This window comes from Xenopus laevis, chromosome 4L (assembly GCF_017654675.1).
Source record: "Xenopus laevis strain J_2021 chromosome 4L, Xenopus_laevis_v10.1, whole genome shotgun sequence".
Lineage (NCBI taxonomy): Eukaryota > Metazoa > Chordata > Amphibia > Anura > Pipidae > Xenopus > Xenopus laevis.
Genome location: NC_054377.1, coordinates 79,746,734 through 79,765,085, shown reverse-complemented (window position 1 = coordinate 79,765,085; position 18,352 = coordinate 79,746,734). Strand labels below are relative to the sequence as shown.

General features: G+C 38.9%; 2 protein-coding genes across 4 annotated transcripts in view; one reads left to right on the top strand and one right to left on the bottom strand.

The window, feature by feature from the left end:
• The window catches only part of LOC108714229 (centromere protein R), a 32,162-nt gene extending 30,018 nt beyond the window's left edge, over positions 1-2,144 (bottom strand). The window contains exon 1 of one of the 2 annotated variants that reach the window (XM_041590385.1): positions 2,007-2,144. The gene's annotated coding sequence lies outside the window, so the exon portion shown is untranslated. The other variant, XM_018258242.2, reaches the window with a different exon arrangement.
• Positions 2,145-2,158: 14 nt separating this feature from the next.
• The window catches only part of efcab7.L (EF-hand calcium binding domain 7 L homeolog), a 39,842-nt gene continuing 23,648 nt past the window's right edge, over positions 2,159-18,352 (top strand). The window contains exons 1-4 of one of the 2 annotated variants that reach the window (XM_018256808.2): positions 2,159-2,291; positions 10,725-10,900; positions 15,783-15,994; positions 16,675-16,761. In XM_018256808.2, coding sequence (XP_018112297.1) covers positions 10,726-10,900; positions 15,783-15,994; positions 16,675-16,761 — 474 coding nt within the window. In that variant the 5' untranslated portion in view covers positions 2,159-2,291; position 10,725. 2 annotated transcript variants of the gene reach the window in all.

The window sequence follows — 18,352 nt, the reverse complement described above, 5'->3', positions numbered from 1 at the left end:
TATAAGGGAAAGCAGAGTGGCGGGTTAGGGTCGGACATGGATTAATGTCGGACATAGGTGCAAAGCGGTGCATTAGGGTAGGGTGCGGGTCTACAATTTGTCGACCCACGAATCACTTCCCTGCTGAGCAGAATCTAAGTTCCGTTACAAGCAGCTGTTATGATTGATACAATAGCTGCTAATACTCAAGAGATGCTGCTGAGAAATTATCCACTAAATGTAGCAAATTGTAACAGTTCAGAATCTGCACTTGGATTGCGGAGCTGCCATACTGTGAAACACCGGGGACATTAAATTTAAGAGTTAGCTTTTCGAAAAAAAACTATAAAAATTAATAGAAGGAAATCAATTGCAAAAAAGTACTTCATTTCTGGTGGAAAATCTGAAAACAACAGAACCGGTTAGAAGTGTTTGAAAGGTGAACAACTAAATATTAGAAAAACGATCAATAATTAAAAAAAGAGAAAAAAACCCATTATTGTTGGTGTACTATCTGAAAACAAGAAAAGTGTGTAAAAGGTAAACCTCTGCCTTCAACCTCTAATTTTCCTTCCTCTGCTATTTGCCAGTAGAAGCTCTGTAATCCATGTGCAGCCTCTCTCAACTGTAACAATTTGATACATACCATGCCAACATCAGAGGAATGTCAGCAATTAATGCATTTGCTAGGTAACAGTTGATTTTACTAAAGCTCAGGGAGTATGCATTGTAGGGCTGAAGTTAAGATTAAACACCTGAAGGTGGAAAAAAAACCTTTAACTTTTATCTCAAAAAAAAAAAAAAAAAACCAGAAAAAAACCCCAAAATACATTTGAAAAAAGTAATTATTTATGGTGATTATGGAACTGAAAAAAAAAAGTTTTTGGAAGTTGAACTGCCAAGGCATCAACAATTTGAAATGCCATAAAGATGAGTCATCCCAGGGACATGATTTCCTGGAAATTATTTTTCCTAAACCCAAATCAGCAAAAGAGTGTGAAGAGCGCGGTTGCTGTCCTCTTGTCCTTATGGAATTACGCAGAAACCGGTCTTTCTTAAAGGAGAACTAAACCCTAAAAATGAATAGGGCTAAAAATGTCATGTTTTATATACTGAACTTATTGCACCAGCCTAAAGTTTCAGCTTCTCAATAGCAGCAATGATCCAGGACTTCAAACTTGTCACAGGGGGTCATCATCTTGGAAAGTGTCTGTGACACTCACATGCTCAGTGGGCTCTGAGCAGCTGTAGAGAAGACGAGCTTAGGGGTCGTCACAAATTATCAAGCAGAAAATGAGGTTGGCCTGTAATATAAGCGGTGCTACAAAGCCAATTATTAAATTCTTATGTTAGTTGCACTGGTTTCTGTGCGGCCATGTAGTTATTATTTACTAATCAGCCTTATATTGTGACATTTCTATTCTATTTCTATGTGTACTGTATATTTTGAGTTGGTCTCTAAACTCAGAAAGTGACAGCAGCATGGAGCATGTGCAGTAAATCAGCAGAAAAGAAGATGGGGAGCTACTGGGGCATCTTTGGAGACACAGATCTTCCCTGCTAAAGGGATTTGGTTGCCTGGGGCTGGTACAGAAGCCCAAAGCATAATGTCCAACATTTCTAGCCTACTTGGTTTAACTTTCCTTGTCCTTCAAGGATTCGTGCAATTACATTTTGGAAGAGAACCCCCCATTTCTCTTTAAAAATACAACGACAATGTCAATATTTCGTGTAAAAAGTCGCATGGAATGGAAGCGACTATAACTACTAGGCTGCCTTCCTACATCTGCCATAGTTCTTCCCCCTTAATCACACTGGCATCGAGAAATACTTGATAAATACCTGCCAGACACCCTGAAAGATTCGTTCTACGTACCTGGATGGAAGTATAAACATTCACTATCACGGGTTCCTCGTAGCCAACCCAATCAGTAGGTACAGACAAGCCTTCGAGATTGGCGCCTGCTGCACATTTTATTTCAATCCCCCCGGAAACTACAGCCCTGCTCCTAAGTTCCGACTCTAACCTTTTTGTATTGTTGAAATAACCGGCCTTCATTCTCGATTGTTTGTACTAGGGACCATGTATAAGATGTTCCTCTCTGGATTTCTAGGTAACCGCATTGCGCAAAGGCATCGCAAATCATAAGTTACCCGTGTGGGGCATATTATTTTGTAGGTCTAAGGACAACGTCACGTCCTGCAAATTGTTCCCATGGTGACTGTAGAGTCACAGCTACCGATCGCCGTCAATCAGAGACCGAGAGTCGGAAAGGAGCTCTTGCTGAGAGTGTGTTGAAGCCGCAGCTGGAGTAAGTAACAGGATTCTTATTTAAACTCTGTGTTCGATGCAATCATTAATCTGTTGTAAACCATAAAGTCTTTATTAGTTTCCCCATCTCCCAAACTGTCTTGAGACTGATTTCTTTGTGCCCCACAGCTAATCATAATGTTACAGTTTTATAACTGCACCCTTGTGGAGAACAGGGTGATGATCACCTTACGTTTTGAACAGGGTATGGCCAAACAAATATTTATCATACATATATTCATTATTATTGTATTACTGTGTCAGTTTTGTCACCAAAAGTACAGAACCCTTTTCTGTGCCCCCAGAACATATGATCAGAGAGCCATCATATGCGCTTCAGGATATTGTCTTATTGCTAAGGCCCACAAGTATGGCACAAAATGCACAAGGCCATAAATCACTGTTGCCAGGTCATAACCACAACTCATTAAACCACAGTTGCAGTGGACTGCATTTTAAGTGCCAGTCTGTTTGTGTTTATACAGTGATCTTATTTCTTAGCTGCTTGGCAACTAGACCCCACATATTTACTGAATAGCTTTCTACCTTGTTATCTAAGCTTAACGGATCCAATCTTTCGAGGATTCGTACAATCGGATCTTTGTGTCTATGGCCAGCTTAAAGGTGGCCATACACGGAGAGATCCGTTCGTTTGGCGATGTTGCCAAACGAGCGGATCTCTCCACGATATGTCCAGGGCCCAACGATCGGATCCTATGGTGGCTTTTACGGGCGGTCGGATCATGGGACCGCATCAACGAACAGATGCGGCCGCGATCCGACGGGATTTTTAGTCCCATCCGATCGAGATCTGGCCAACTTTCGGCTAGATCTTGATCGGGGAAGCCCATCGGGGGGCCCCATACATGGGCAATGCAAACCTTAAATTGCATCCATTAAAGTTATTTTTTACAAAGGTATATAAAGGGAATCTGTCACCCAAAGAAATAATTTCATGTTAGTTTAGCAAAATCGGAAAATCCTATCATACTTATTCTTTTCCTGGACTGTAACATGGCAGTGGGCACTAACTGGTTAACTCTCACGTCAGGGGAAAGAGAGGAAATGACACCCAATAAAAAAAACTTCCCGCCCCATAATCATCCTCCTTTTTATTTACTGGCCGAATAAATGTATAAGCTCTCCCTAGGGCAGGGACACTGCCATGTTATAGTCCAGGAAAAGAAAATCACGGTAAGTATGATATGATTTTCCGATTTCCTAGTCCTTCACATGGCAGTGGGCACTAATGGGACCTTATCAAGTAGTAAGAACAGACAAAGGGTGGGATGCTGAAGTACTTTATTACTTTGGATCCATTGCAGAGTTAAGGATGTATCTCCCAAAATTAGCTCTGTTTGCTGAATCAATGTCTAATTTATAGAATTTTATGAACATATTCATGATGACCAAACTGCTGCTTTACACAACTCTTTCGGGAACACTTGGGCCCGTAATGCCCAGGAAACTGCCATTGTTGAGTGTTGATATCTACTGGGACAGGCACTGTGGATAACCTATAAGCTTCTGTGATACATGATGTACTCCACCGACCAATCATAGACTTGAAGGCTTTGTGACCTGCTCTGACTCCAGATAGAATCACTCCTGATAGCCATGACTCTGTTCAAGCACAGCTTCAGGCACCTTACTAGGTTATATTATGCCATAGTCTTTCTTCATCTGTAACAGGATGTGGGCAAAACAATGGTAACACAATTTCTTGTGCACAATGAAACTCTGTTGTCATTTTAGGCCGAAAAGTTTCTGATAGCCTTATAATAACAGAATCCTCTTTGAAGATTAGATTACCTTCTGAAATAGTTAGCACTTGAATTTCCCCTATCCTTCTGGCCGAGGTGATAGCCAGGAGAAAAGCTTTCCAAGTTTGAGGACTCCATTGGTTCAAATGGTTCTTCTGTTAGTGCCTTAAGCACCAAAACAAGGTCCCATGTGGGAACCTTTGACTTTATCCTTGGATTAATCCTCTGCAGCGCTTGAAAAAATTTGATGGTTAGTGCATCTTGTACTCAATACATATTAAATAGAGCCGACAAGGCTGACTTGCCATTTTAGGGTAGAAGTGTTTAGCCCCTTCGCCAGCCCTTTCTGCAGAAATTCCACAATGTCTGCTACTTCTCGCTCAATAGGTTTATCCTATCTATCTATCTATCTACGCACCGGTTTAAGTATGTTTCCCAGATCTTGTAATATTTGTTTGAAGTGGAAGCCTTTCTAGTAGCCAGTAATGTGTTGATTCTTGACTTGTCCGAAAGACCTCTATACCATCGCATCCCTTAAAGGGTAATTCAACCCCCCCAACTAATAAAAATCCCTACCCCCTTCCCTCCATAGTCCCCCCTCCTTGCTCCCCCCACGCACAGGTGTTAACACCTGTAAATGCCCCTAAGCCTGTAATTACCCCTCGTTGCAGAGTCAGCGCAGCGGAGTTCACGGGCGCCATCTTCTTCTCTTCGGTATTCGTCAGTAAGTAAGCACCGCATCGGCGAATGCGCATTTGGAGCAGTCTTCCGCTTTGTGATAACTGCACATGCGCTGAAAGTGACGAAAATTACCGAAGCGCCAGAAGATTACCCCTCTGCAACGAGGGGGGTTTACAGGCTTAGGGGCTTTTACAGGTAATCTTCGTGAAGTAAACTCAGTATCGGCAAATGCGTAGTTGGAGCAGTCTTCTGGTTTTTGACAACTGCGCATGCCCGAAACTGAAGGAAATGGCTGAAGCGCTGGAAGAACCGAAGATTACTAAAGAGAAGAAGATGTCGCTGTGAACTCCGATCTGCAACAGGGAGTAAGTAAAGAGTTAGAGGCATTTACCAAGGGTAACCCCTAGGCTGGGGGGAGCAGGGAGGGGGTCTATGTAGGGTAGGGGATTTTAATATAAAGGGTTTGGTTCTCCTTTAAGGAGACACAGTCATTAACTGGTAACTTGGTCTTCCTTGCTACACGTGTAATCGATGTGTCTACTTTTGGTGCTGTATCCCAATCCTTTGTTTCTTCCTCTTTGAACGGATACATCTTTTTCATTTTTCTTTTTTTCAAAACTTCCTATCCGGAGATTCCCATTCCTCCTTGATAACATCTTTCATCACTCGATGCACCAGAAACACCAAAGCTTTCTTAGTAGTGGATTTAAACATTACATCTTGCTTTTCTGTGAGATCTGCTGCCGTTTCCAATCCATGAGTCTCTCAATGCTTCTGCTTTCATGTGACGAGGGGCTAACCAGTTCCTACCCACTGCAATGTGAAGGACCAGGAAATAAACTTTACTTACACTATATCATTATTTACATGTTCTTCCCTGCAGACTTGAATTCACAATCAAAGCCAGCTGGCAGGGGCCATTTTGTGGACCTTTTTATCAAGGAAAGTTTTGTATCAAACCAAAATCTTGTGAATGCATTAGAATGAAGGCCCATTCCCATGCACAGTATACATAATTATAGCCTGTGAGGAGGGAGGGGGAATATGAGGGGTGCAGTGACATCTAGAAAGTGCTGAATGGAAAGTGAACATAATTGACTGTCCCGCCTCTATGTCTGAGGCCGAACAATGGCATATACTGCAATACCACTGCATTTCTTTGTTTTAAAAATGGTTGATTATGTGCTAATTTTCAGTATTGCCCTTTGTATATGCTTCATAAATTAACCCTAGTATTATCTGGAATGCTTGGGACCTGGGGTTTTCCGGAAAGGTTTTTTTTGCGTAATTTGGATCACTATACCTTAAGTCTACTAAAAACTGGAATGTTTTGCCACCAATATAGATCATACAACTTCAAGTACAAGGTTCTGATTTTAATAAAATTAGAATTATTTGCTAAAAATTGATTTTGGGAGATGACCTTCCTGTAATTCGGAGCTTTCACGATTTCAAATTTCAGATAAGAAATCCCATGCCTTTATAGTATTTTTTATTTTCCAGGCAAGTGTAATATTTTTTGAGGAAATGCTAATTAACCAGTAGCTCTAAGTGCCCTGGTTTTTATCGGATGTTTTCAGTGATTGTAGGTCTGCTTCAGTGATTGACAGCAGGGCTGTCCACTCCTGCTTATGTTGCATAGAAATGGGTTATTGGCAAATTAACGAGTGACTCCAAGCTGAAGTGTGTGAGATCTCCCATGGGCTTTACTGAAATAGTACAATCTTCTCCGGTTTTTCTGCTTAGATTGTGTAGCTATATTGTTAACCATAGAGTGTTTACTGTTTCTCATGCCGGAGTAGTATTTGTGTTGTTATACTTGACATGATTTCAATTTTGCAAAGTTCTCTGCTTTTTTTTTTTTTTTTTAAGGAAACTAAAACAGCTTCTTTATGGGTTGAATGGATGGTTGTGAATCACACCCATTATTTGTAGGGTATATGTGACAATTTTAGTTTTAATTTCTCTTTGAGTAGCGTGGCCTCATGAAGTCAAACCTGCCCTTCTAAGACAAGGACCTCAGATCAGGGGCTTTCCCTGGGTTTGTTTGACTTTGTAACATAAATAAAGCTAAATAAATCTATTTTATATTACCAACACATCACAATATTCTTGACTCTGTTTTATCAGAAGAGTTTGTGTCAGAGAGATGAGAAATGCACTCTGTTATTGCCTTAGAAAAATATGCTTTTCCTTGGTTCTGAGGATGAGATTGACCGTAAACAGTAGGAAATCATGAAGCAAGAAATAGACCAGAGCAGCCTGTCAGATCATAGCTGATCTGTCCAATCTAAAAACTTCAAGTAGCCATGTACCATGTTGGCAGACACATGGTGCATCACCATATGATGAAGTGATGAGGAGCCATGGCTCTTTTGCAATACTTGCAGTTTTAATCGTTTGGGCTTTCACAGTGAATAAACCAAGCAATACTGTCTGTTTGGGCAGTGGGCTGGTTGCAGCAGCTCCTGTTCACTTCCTCATCTGACAGTGAACCATGACATGTTGCATCAGCAGATATTATTTTCTAACCTGACTGATCTGCAGACCAACCGTTATCCTGTTGTACATTGTTAGTAGTTTTCTTACATTAATCTTATTATTAAGCAAGATTCCAAGACAAGGTTTATTTAGTAGACAAAGCATTTGAATCTTAGGAAACTTGTCACACTTCGTACGTATGACAGGGAGAGTATCAAATGCCACACCTATTTGTCCAAGCTTGTATACCCTTTGCTGGGCATTTACAGTAAATACAGTGGTTTACAGGAATTTCCATAAATAACATGAAATAATATTCTGCACCAGGGCAGAGGCACATATTCAGACAAATATTTCCCAAGCAACCAGTTTCCTGGGTACAATGGAGCAAGCATTGTGATCTATATCTGCAAACTGCAGACTGGGTGTACATGCTGTATGCTGCTTCAGTCCTGTCTCTTATTTCAGTTAATTATAACATACCTCCCAACTGTCCCTTTTTCGGAGGGACAGTCCCTCTTTTGACAGCTCAAACCGCAGTCCCTTATTTGTACTGGAAAGTCCCTCTTTTCTCTGCACTGAACAGCCAGAAAAAGAAACAGTTTCCCACTTAATTGGCTTTTAGCAGAGAGCCCAGAACAGCTAACAGGTGCAAATAAGATACTTTGTAACAATTTTGAGACACAAAAACACAGTTTAGATAAGGAGAAATATTTTCAAACTTTCATAACCTGCCAAATTTTGTAAAACAAACATGGTAATTAGGGGGTGTGGCCACATAAAGGGGTATGGTCAAAAAAATTGCTGCGCTACATGCAGAAAAAAAACTTTTTGTCCCTCTTTTTACTTCCAAAATGTTGGGAGGTATGTTATAATCCATTGACCTACGACAGCAGGGTCTCGATACTTATGTGTTCACAGTCTTATATTGCTTTACTAGACCACCATTAACACTCTCCTGCCCACCTGTCTTATGGTTTGCCTCTTTGTATCGAGACCAGGGGTTCAGTTATCATTTTATATTATATTATATGTCCCCTTATACAGACAAAAACGTGTCATCAATGGACTGTCTCCATTGTCTGATATTGTTCATCATTGGCAGCCACCACACGTGCACAGCAGTTTTTACAATATTATCTGTGTGGTATCGCTAGCTTAAAGGGTTACTGTCATGGGAAAAAAACATTTTTTCAAAATGAATCAGTTAATAGTGCTGCTCCAGCAGAATTCTGCACTGAAATCCATTTCTCAAAAGAGCAAACCGCTTTTTTTATATTCAATTTTGAAATCTGACATGGGGCTAGACATATTGTCAATTTCCCAGCTGCCCCAAGTCATGTGACTTGTGCTATGATAAACTTCAATCACTCTTTACTGCTGTACTGCAAGTTGGAGTGATATCACCCCCTCCCTTTTCCCCCCAGCAGCCAAACAAAAGAACAATGGGAAGGTAACCAGATAACAGCTCCCTAACACAAGATAACGGCTCCCTGGTAGATCTAAGAACAACACTCAATAGTAAAAACCCATGTCTCACTGAGACATATTCAGTTACATTGAGAAGGAAAAACAGCAGCCTGCCAGAAAGCATTTCTCTCCTAAAGTGCAGGCACAAGTCACATGACCAGGGGCCGCTGGGAAATTGACAAAATGTCTAGCCCCATGTCAGATTTCAAAACTGAATATAAAAAAATCTGTTTGCTCTTTTGAGAAATGGATTTCAGTGCAGAATTCTGCTAGAGTAGCACTATTAACTGGTGCGTTTTGAAAAAAACATGTTTTCCCATGACAGGATCCCTTTAAAAAAAAAATCTTTATCTCTTTAAAAGATTTTTTTTTATATTGTTATTATTTTCTGGACTCTAGATTGCATCTGATATTATGTCCATGTAGGGTGCATTTAATGCTGCAATGCAATACAAAAAATGTCAGCCATGTGGTCTGTCAGTTATAAATAGGGCACTTCAACCTTGATAAGCAATTATTATCTTTCTCTCCCAAGTGTAAAAAAAACCTTTTGCGCTAAGGGAGGATCCTGTGATTTAAAACTCCATGAGCAAGAATCCAATGAGTCTTGAAGGGGACTGTAAGTGTGGTGCTGTCTTGAAGCAGAACTGAGATATTAATTTCATTATGCTAGAATACATTTCTTGGTCAGCTTGCTACAATAATGTTAGAGGCTGTAAGACCAACAACACAGGGAAAATTAATGACTCCCCCCTCCTGCAGCACTCCAACTGTCATCCTTGGAATATCTAACCTTTTCATTGGCAGAGATACATAGACATCTAAATGCAAAAGTCTTCTGTCTTGAACTTACAGACTGTAAATGATAGCAGATAAATGACCATAATGTTCTATTAATATATGTTAGGATTTCTCACACAGTTCTCTAGACTTTCTGGCAGTGATTAAACAGAGGCAATGTTCTCAAGGAGTTCTCTCTGCACAGCATCTGGTCACTCATAGTAGTTGTGAATGGACAAGACTGCAGGGTTAGAACCAGGGATGTCTCTCACCAGACAGGTCACTGTTACTTCAAAGGCTGGTGATTTTTCTTTTTTTCATTGCCTCTTGATGTCACTCGTTGTGAAAGTCTACTAAGTGAGCAAAGTCTGCTCTGAAAGAGATTTTGGTTGCAATTCATTAACTTCAAAAAAGCACTAGACATATAGATCTGATGTATATTTTCCCTGCATTAGTAGATCAAGTACTGCTGTCCTTCAGAAAATAAAATGTCCAGAAATGAGATGTAGTGTCACTGCAGGGTTCTATACAGGGCTACATTAGCATAGCATATTTAGAATAGTACATTTTTTTTACAGATGTACAGAGTCTTATAGAACAATTAAAATAAATATACACTAAATAGAATTTGTTGCTGTCTTTGCCATTTGGGATGGAAACATAATACTCAAATTCTTTGTTTTCAAACTTTGAATAAAAGCAAAGCATCAATGCACCAGTGCATCAGCTCCCAGTATTTTTTGGCATCAGGTAGTGTTGATGGCCAGAAAGGTATTTATATTCAGTTGTGCTGCACTTCAATTCATTGGGTATAGACAAGTTTTCCTTTAACTACATGTCACAGCATTATGTTTTGTGAAACTTCTAACCTAGTTTTCATTTCCATTGACCATTTAAACCACCTCCCCACTTATATGCCTGCCTATTTTCATGCTAACAAGCAGGGGCATGTATGTCAGAAAATCTACATATTAAACCCATGTAAGCCTTTTGAAATGGTTTTATTTCCAAACACATTTCACTTATGGCCTTGTAACATGGAGCGTATCATTGCCCTATGGGAAATCTGCCTTTCTGTGGGCGATAAAGTAGTATATATAATTTCCAAACACCCCCTTAAAGTATTACGTACTGTTATAATGAGAAGGCAATAACATGCTTTGAACTAGGGCCTGTTTGTCACCATAACACACACATAATATGTATAATAAACACCATTTATGTATATATACTCTTGTTTTTTTTTGTTTTTTTTGTAGGATGGCTAACCACTCATCTCTACCGAGTCAAAAATATGCAGCCAGTGAACGTCAAGAGTATCAAAAACCACAGCAGAATGAGGAAGAAATCTTCTACTCAGTTAGCCGTGCTGCCTATCTTACTGTCTTTAAAAGCAGTCTAGACAACATTACGACCAAAGATCAGCTGCAATTAGGTATTTTATACTATTGTCAGTGTATATGTTTATAAAGCATTTTAAAACCTTACTAACATGTAACACATGGTACAACTACTCTTTCACAGCAGCACAATGCAGCTTGTATTTCAAACTCTTTTTAGCCCCCACTTATATTTGCTTCTGTTGTGGTCCACCTCCTCCCGGTGCCAAGGTAAAGCAGCTTCACCTGAAGGCAAGCAATTCAGGGGAACCTGAGGGTATAAAGGGGGATTAATTCACAAAAAGACAAGCTGTCTTAACTGATGATTTCCATCCTTTTATTTATGGGGTATTAAGTGACCCAGAAGTGCATAGTCCTGCAAAGCTGCATAGTGATTAGACTAATAAGTCTCATCAGAGCATTTCCCCCCACATGTATGGTAAAATGGTATGTGGCCTTCTGATCACTAAATAGGATAAATGTTTGCCGCTACCTAAAAGAACTGTCCTTTGAATGTCCATGTCTGCAGTCTCTGAAGCCCCTAATTTTTCCCGCTCAGAAAATCATTAGTAATATATTTCTTTAGACAATTTATTTAGGGAGTTCTTTAAAGGTAAAATTTTAGAGTTATGTACGCTTTTTTAGACCTCGAATGAACTCACAACTCGAATGGTTTCCAATTTAAGAAAAAGAACTTGAATGGAAAAAATCAGCAAGTTCGGGGTTAACAACAGGAAAAATCTAGTTAATTGAGTTTTTCACGGGGAAAAAACTTGAATCACGTGCATTGATCAAGTTTTCGAGCTACACCCTCCGAAAAAAACTTGAACATCATGAAGGCTATTAATATCTTCAAATGGTTCAAGGGACCTCTGCCATTGTCTTGTACATGACCTCAACAGGCATTTTTGGTTCCGAGCTATTTACAGGGTTGGCGTATAATCGATTTTATGGCCCAAATACCCTTAAAAATTCAATTTGTTTGTGAAAAATACAACTCAACCCTTAATAAATCTGCTCCTAAGTGTTGTAAATATTACATATTATGAACAAACAAAAAATAATGATTTTTTTAACATTTTTATAGAAAAGAAAAACAGCCCAGCACTAATTATAGTGTATGCAGTATAGTGTATATAGTGTATACAGTATTTCAAAAGATATGTTTAGGAATAATCATACCACCTTGATACTGTCTCTACTTGCATTGAATTTCTGCAGCTTTTCATTCAGCCAGCCTTGCAAGGATCAGTCTGCAGCACTGAACTTGTTAAAGAGTTCTGGTATGTTGATAGAGGAATAAATCCTGCTGACATGTTGGATTTTTCAGTCCTGATACCCTAATTACGCCATGGCTGGTTTAACAGGCGGTCACATTCAGAAGATGTGCTTAGCCTAATGAAGGCTTTCAACATTATGGCAAAAGATTTTTTTTTCTCCTTGCTAATGGCAGATTTCTTATAATCCAGATTCAAAAATAGTATTTGGGAGAACAAATGTTTTCTCCTTTCCGAGGGTTATGTCTTTCATCTCTTTCCATGAGCCACTTAAGCAATTGACCAACTATTACATGAGCCCTGGTGTCAAGGTCATGGAGAACAGGCATTTAAAATTCAAAATATTTCCCATAGTTAACTGGGTTAATTAAAACTCTTTGGTTTTAAAGGAGCTCTGTGACAAATTGCAAAGCACACAATTTAAAGATATAGGGGAAGCTGTACATGCAAAATACCATCCCTGAATGTAGATCATAAAAACCTTAACCTGCTGTGTAGAATAGAATATTTTGCACTGTACTGAAAAGTCTTGTAAAAATCTACATTTCTGTGCTTAAAGTGGACCTGTCATCCAGATACAAAAATCTGTATAATAAAAGTCCTTTTCAAATTAAACATGAAATCCAATTTCTATTTTTTATTAAAGCATTCATAGCTGTTGTAAGCTCATTTAAAAATCTCAGCTGTCAATCAAATATTGTCTGCCCCTCCTCTATGCCAGTGGCATAGAGGCGGGGCAGACAATTACTTTCACTTTCCATTCAGCACTTCCTAGATGTCACTGCTCTCCACACATTCCCCCGTTCTCTTTACTGTTTAATTGTGTAGCCAGTGCATGGGAATGGACATCAGGTCCCCCATTCTGGTGCATAAACAAGAATCTAAGACTTGCCTTAATAAAACTGTCCACAAAATGGCTGCTTCCTGCTTGCTATAATTATGAATTCCCAGACTGAAGGAAACAAGATTCAAATAATTTATGTAGTGTAATTAAAGTTCATTTTGCTTGACTAATGTGATCAAATAGGATTTGGAATGTTTTTTTTTGGGTGACGGGTCCACTTTAATGATATTCACTCGGACATGTCTCACTAAAATATAACCCAACAGTAATAACCATTTAACTCTGAGCAATCAAAAAGAAAAACAGTCAGACTAGGCCAGAGTATAATGAGGCACTTTTATAACTGAGCAGTATGCTATATATACGGTTACTTGCATGTGAAGAAGCTGCCTCTTGCCAGCAGCTGGCCTAAATATACTGGTCAATATAGTTCTGCAATATTTATAAAGGCATGTTAAAACAATTTAATTGAAATATACTCTTTAACAGTTTTATTCAAATGTATAGACGTGTGTAAATTTCTAGTGTAACGGCAGCTTATCTGCCCATGTATGGGGGCTGCCAACCGGTCCCTTTGATCAATATCAACACCCTAAATTGGCCAGATATGGATCGGGCAAGTTTGATTTCTTCAATCCAGGACCACATTGGCTAGTGATGCGGTTCTGCAACCCGTTGGCGCCCATTCACATCACGTTCAGATTAACTGCTGTTAGTGGGCACATCGGGTTATGGTCCGCTCGTTTGGGGATCTTATGTGTATGGCCACCTTTACATAATGCGGGTTATTAATCAAAGGTCGAGTTTGTGAAGTTTTTTATACCTGGAATAAACTCACAACTTGAATGTTTTCTCATTTATGTAAAAACTTGAATCCATGTAATCTGGGTAAAAAACTTGAATACTCGAATTGATCGAGTTTCCGGTGAAAAAAAAGCTTGAATCGCTTGAAAACCACCGAAAAAACCCGAACATCATGAAGGCTACAGACATCTTCAAATGGTTCAAGGGGCCTCTACCATTGGGGAAGAGTTACTAAAGGGGGCGAAGTAGGAGGTTTTTTTGTTTGTTTTTTGTGAAAATTCACCATAATGACAATTCCCAGGGACAGCGCCAATTTACTTAAAGGGGAGGCAGACAATTCACTAGCGAAAAAACTAAGCGCTAGAGAAGTTTTGCATCATTTTGCCAGGCAAATTTTCTCCCAGGCAAATGATCGTTACTCCGCGAATTTATTTAGTGGGAACTTTGCAATCTGTTACCCTTTTCGGCAGAGTCTGTTTCACCAGGTTATACCTGGCCAATTGATAAGATGAAGCTACATCCTCAACAATCTTATGTCCATGACATCATATCCCGTATGCCAAAAAAAGTCATAAAAAAAGACAAAATAATGGCTTTTTTTTTCATATTTTAATGTAGGATTATGTTTACAAGTTGTAACTGTTAAAAATATCTTATTTACATTTTTTTAACCATTTGAAGGCCATGCCACATTTGTTTTAGGGTGGATCTCTTGTCGTTATTTTGCTTACTTGGACATTTTTAACAATTAGGGGCTGATTTATCAAGGTTCGAATTTCAAAGATAAATACTTTGAAATTCGACCATCGAATTAAGATACACGACTTCGAATATCGAAGTCAAATTTTTTTCACCGAATTTGGCTATCCTGCGGTAGAAGTAAAATAGTTCGATCGAAGGATTTCAGCGATCGATAAAATGATTTTTCTTCGACTACAAAAAATGTAGAAAAATACTCTAGAAGGTCCCCATAGGCTAACATAGCACTTTGGCACATTTAATTTGGCAAAGTGTTGAAGTCGAAGTTTTTTAAAGAGACAGTACTTCGATTATCGAATGGTCGAATAATCAAAGTATTTTTACTTCGAATTCGAAGTCGTAGTAGCCTATTGGATGGTCGAAGTATCCAAAAAATTACTTCGAAATTCAACGTTATATTCTTCACAAATTCACTTCGACCCTTAGTAAATCTGCCCCTTAGTGGCCACTTCCAGCAATTTCACCAACAATCACTAATAAAGATATATAAATATGACCTGTATATACCTGCCATATTTAAATTGACGTAAGCATACGTATGTTAACAAAGTTTCTCTAGGAAGAAAGTAACGATAGAGACATTTTGCTGTTCACGCTGACGAAGTAATGCTGGCGAAAGTACACCAGCGTTCATTAGCCGAGATGAAATTTTGATAAATATGCATATTCGCTGCATAATAACGAAGTTGCATGAGTATGGCAGAGCCTTATGAGGCGAAGATTCACCCTTTAGTAAATTTGCCCCATTGACTTCTACATGACCTTGTCAGGTTTTAGCTGGAGTATTTCCTGATTTAAGCTATTTCCAGCTTTGGGCATAATAAATCTCGAAAAAGTAATTTCTTTTTAAACTTTTAAAAAAATAGTTTTTACTGAAAACTACTCTCGAAACTCAACCTTTGATAAATAACCCCCAAAATGTCAATGCTTTTTACACAGGATTTTATACCACTTATTAGTCCCATAGGACTAATTACAGTTTATATCACTGTATTGTGGCTTTTGTGTATTATATACATTTATATATGTGCCAGTTAAGTAATTGTTTATTTATGTGACAATAACAGAACCATATAAAAAAAACTGCTATTTTTAAGTCAAATGTTAATTTTTTTTTTTGCTTAAATAACACCAGGAGCTTCCATCCCCACATTACAATACCATCTGTGCATCTCATTTGTCAGCATAACAATGTCATCTTTTACTAGAAAGTGTTTAGTTGTTAATACTTTTAATACTGTATTTATTTTACAGTGCTCCAGCAAACTGGTCGAAATCCATCCAACAGAGTACTTAACAAGTATTGGACTCCACGGACCAAAGAGTTAAATTTTGATGATTTCTGTGCCATCCTAAAAAAGGAGAAACCTGCTACCAAAAATGAGCTTCTGAAAGCTTTTAGGAAAATAGATACAAATAACAAAGGATATATATTACACAATGACTTGTATGAAATCCTTACCACAGTATGTATGATATATTATTAACTGCTGTGTTATCAATAAAACTTGATACAGGTATGGGATCTGTTATCCAGAAAGCCATTATCCAGAGAGCTCTGGAATCAAGCAATGCTATTTTCCATAGAGTCCTATTGGAACAAACTATTCTTCATTTTGCCTAATTTCTTTGTAACTGTAAAATGGTACTTTGTACCCAGTAGCGTACATCCATGTGGATTTAAAAAGAAATCTTATTGGGTTATTGCAATGTTTGCCTTAAGGCATAGTGCTATATTTTACAGAAAGGCCCCATGTTCTAAAAAAAAAAACACAGGTCCCACAGTCTCCAGATCATAGATCCAATACCTGTGTATTTTAACAGAACTCAGTACTGCTGTTGAAGACAATAATGAAACATAGCCAACTCCTATTGTAAAGAACTGTAAATTTTAGAAAATGTAAACGTACACTTGAATTAATGTTTCTCCACACACTCCGTTCATTTTATGGAGTGTGCTATTTACTTGAGACAATGTACTGTGACCACATATGGTGTATTTTCTGACATATGGCAGAAACTGGTGTCAGTTCAATTTCACAGCATGAATAAATTATGTGTTTTGTCCATTCTTTGGAGATAAATAAATGTTTGCCTTCATTTTTTATTGCATGAAAATCTAAAACCTATCATTCATTCTTCCCAGAAAGGTGAGAAAATGTCTCAAGAGGAAGTCAACTCCGTGTTTCGTTTAGCTGAAGTAAACAGCAATGGCAAGCTTGACTACAATAAGGTATGGATAATGCAATTGCTACATCTTTCTGGTCTGTTTTTCTGCTTTATAACAGTGGCCTGACAAAGTTTATTAAAAAGAAGATGATTTGCTGCCTGAACCAACATTCTTTTACTGAGCTGCTGTGCATGATAAAGTACATTCTGACATCAGAACACACTGTTTGTAGCTTACTGTGGGCATGCTGTCAGGATAGCACCGACAGATATTTCTTGTCAGAGTTTCTGGGGCAAATTTACTAAAGGGCAAAGTGACTAACTGACGTCATTTCAGTACTTCGGCACTTTACTAATGGGCACAGGCGTAACTTCACTTGCGAAAGAGACAGGCGCTGGCACTCAATCGGCAGGCGAAGTTGTGCTCTAGCGAAGGGACGTAACTGCGCAAATTCACTAGAATGCGGATTTTACTGAACGTTACCTCTTGCGCCAGACTTGCCTTCACCACCTCAGACCGGACAAAGTGCAATCGAGTAGATAGGACTCCTCCTCAAAATTTAGTTGAAATTTGGTGTCTTTTCCTTTTTTCAGGGTGATAGGCTGCAAAAGAGCGCACAATTCTTTTGGGGTAACTGGCTTCCTCCCTACATTTCCTAACATATGGCACATAAACTGTACACTGGGCTCATGTGTAGGGCAATATAACAATTCTATTTTATTTTATTAAACTTCCCTGGGCTTTGGTAGTGTAATGTATTTGCTGCAACATATACGTCCATTCAACTTTAACTTCCCGCCAATATGCAATTTAGCCAACGCTAGCGCAACTTCGCTCTGCTTGCCAAATTAACGCTAGCTCAACATCGCCAGCGTTCGGCACCTTGGACGCAACTTTTTTGGGGTTATTAGGAGAGGATGTTTTTGATTCAATAGTAGTACAGGAAATTAGAATATCCGTTTATCTTATTGCTATTGATTACTAACATTTACTGTATCTATCTAGCACCATGTTACACAGCGCTTTACAGAGATTATATATCTCTCAAATGAGTTCCTGCCCCAGTGGAGCTATATTATACTGTATGTATATTTCCAACAGACAGCACTCACTACTCAGGTGCAAGGTGCAATGAAAAATTTACATATGTGGACAAGTGGAATTTTGATAACTGCTGAGTTTTCAGAAAATGTTTATGTAACAGTCACAGGCTGATTGCTACTTGCTGCACTGCAATCAACTGGAAACTAGCCAATGTTTTTGCGGTTTCTCAGTACTCCAACACCTTAGGGCAGGCATGTCCAAAGTCAGGCCTGGGGGCCAATTGCGGCCCATTTTCAAATTTACACCGGCCCTCAGCCTCCGTTGTGAAATTAATAATAATGCGGCCCTCAAGCACAGTGAGATCAGGAATCACGTAGCCGTAGCAGTAATATTTGGGCACATTAGTGAAATGATCGGCCACTTGGTCTATACTGCTGCCTGTGTGCTGAAGGTGTTAGCAATAGACACGTACTGACACAGAGTGATGCGCCGCTCTTGTATACTTCTTTAGGGCTGAAGGTGCAATGACGTACCAGTAGTACCAGTAGAGTGAATTAAAGAATTATGTGAGAGCGGCGCGTCACTATGTGTCAGTTTGTGTCTATTAATA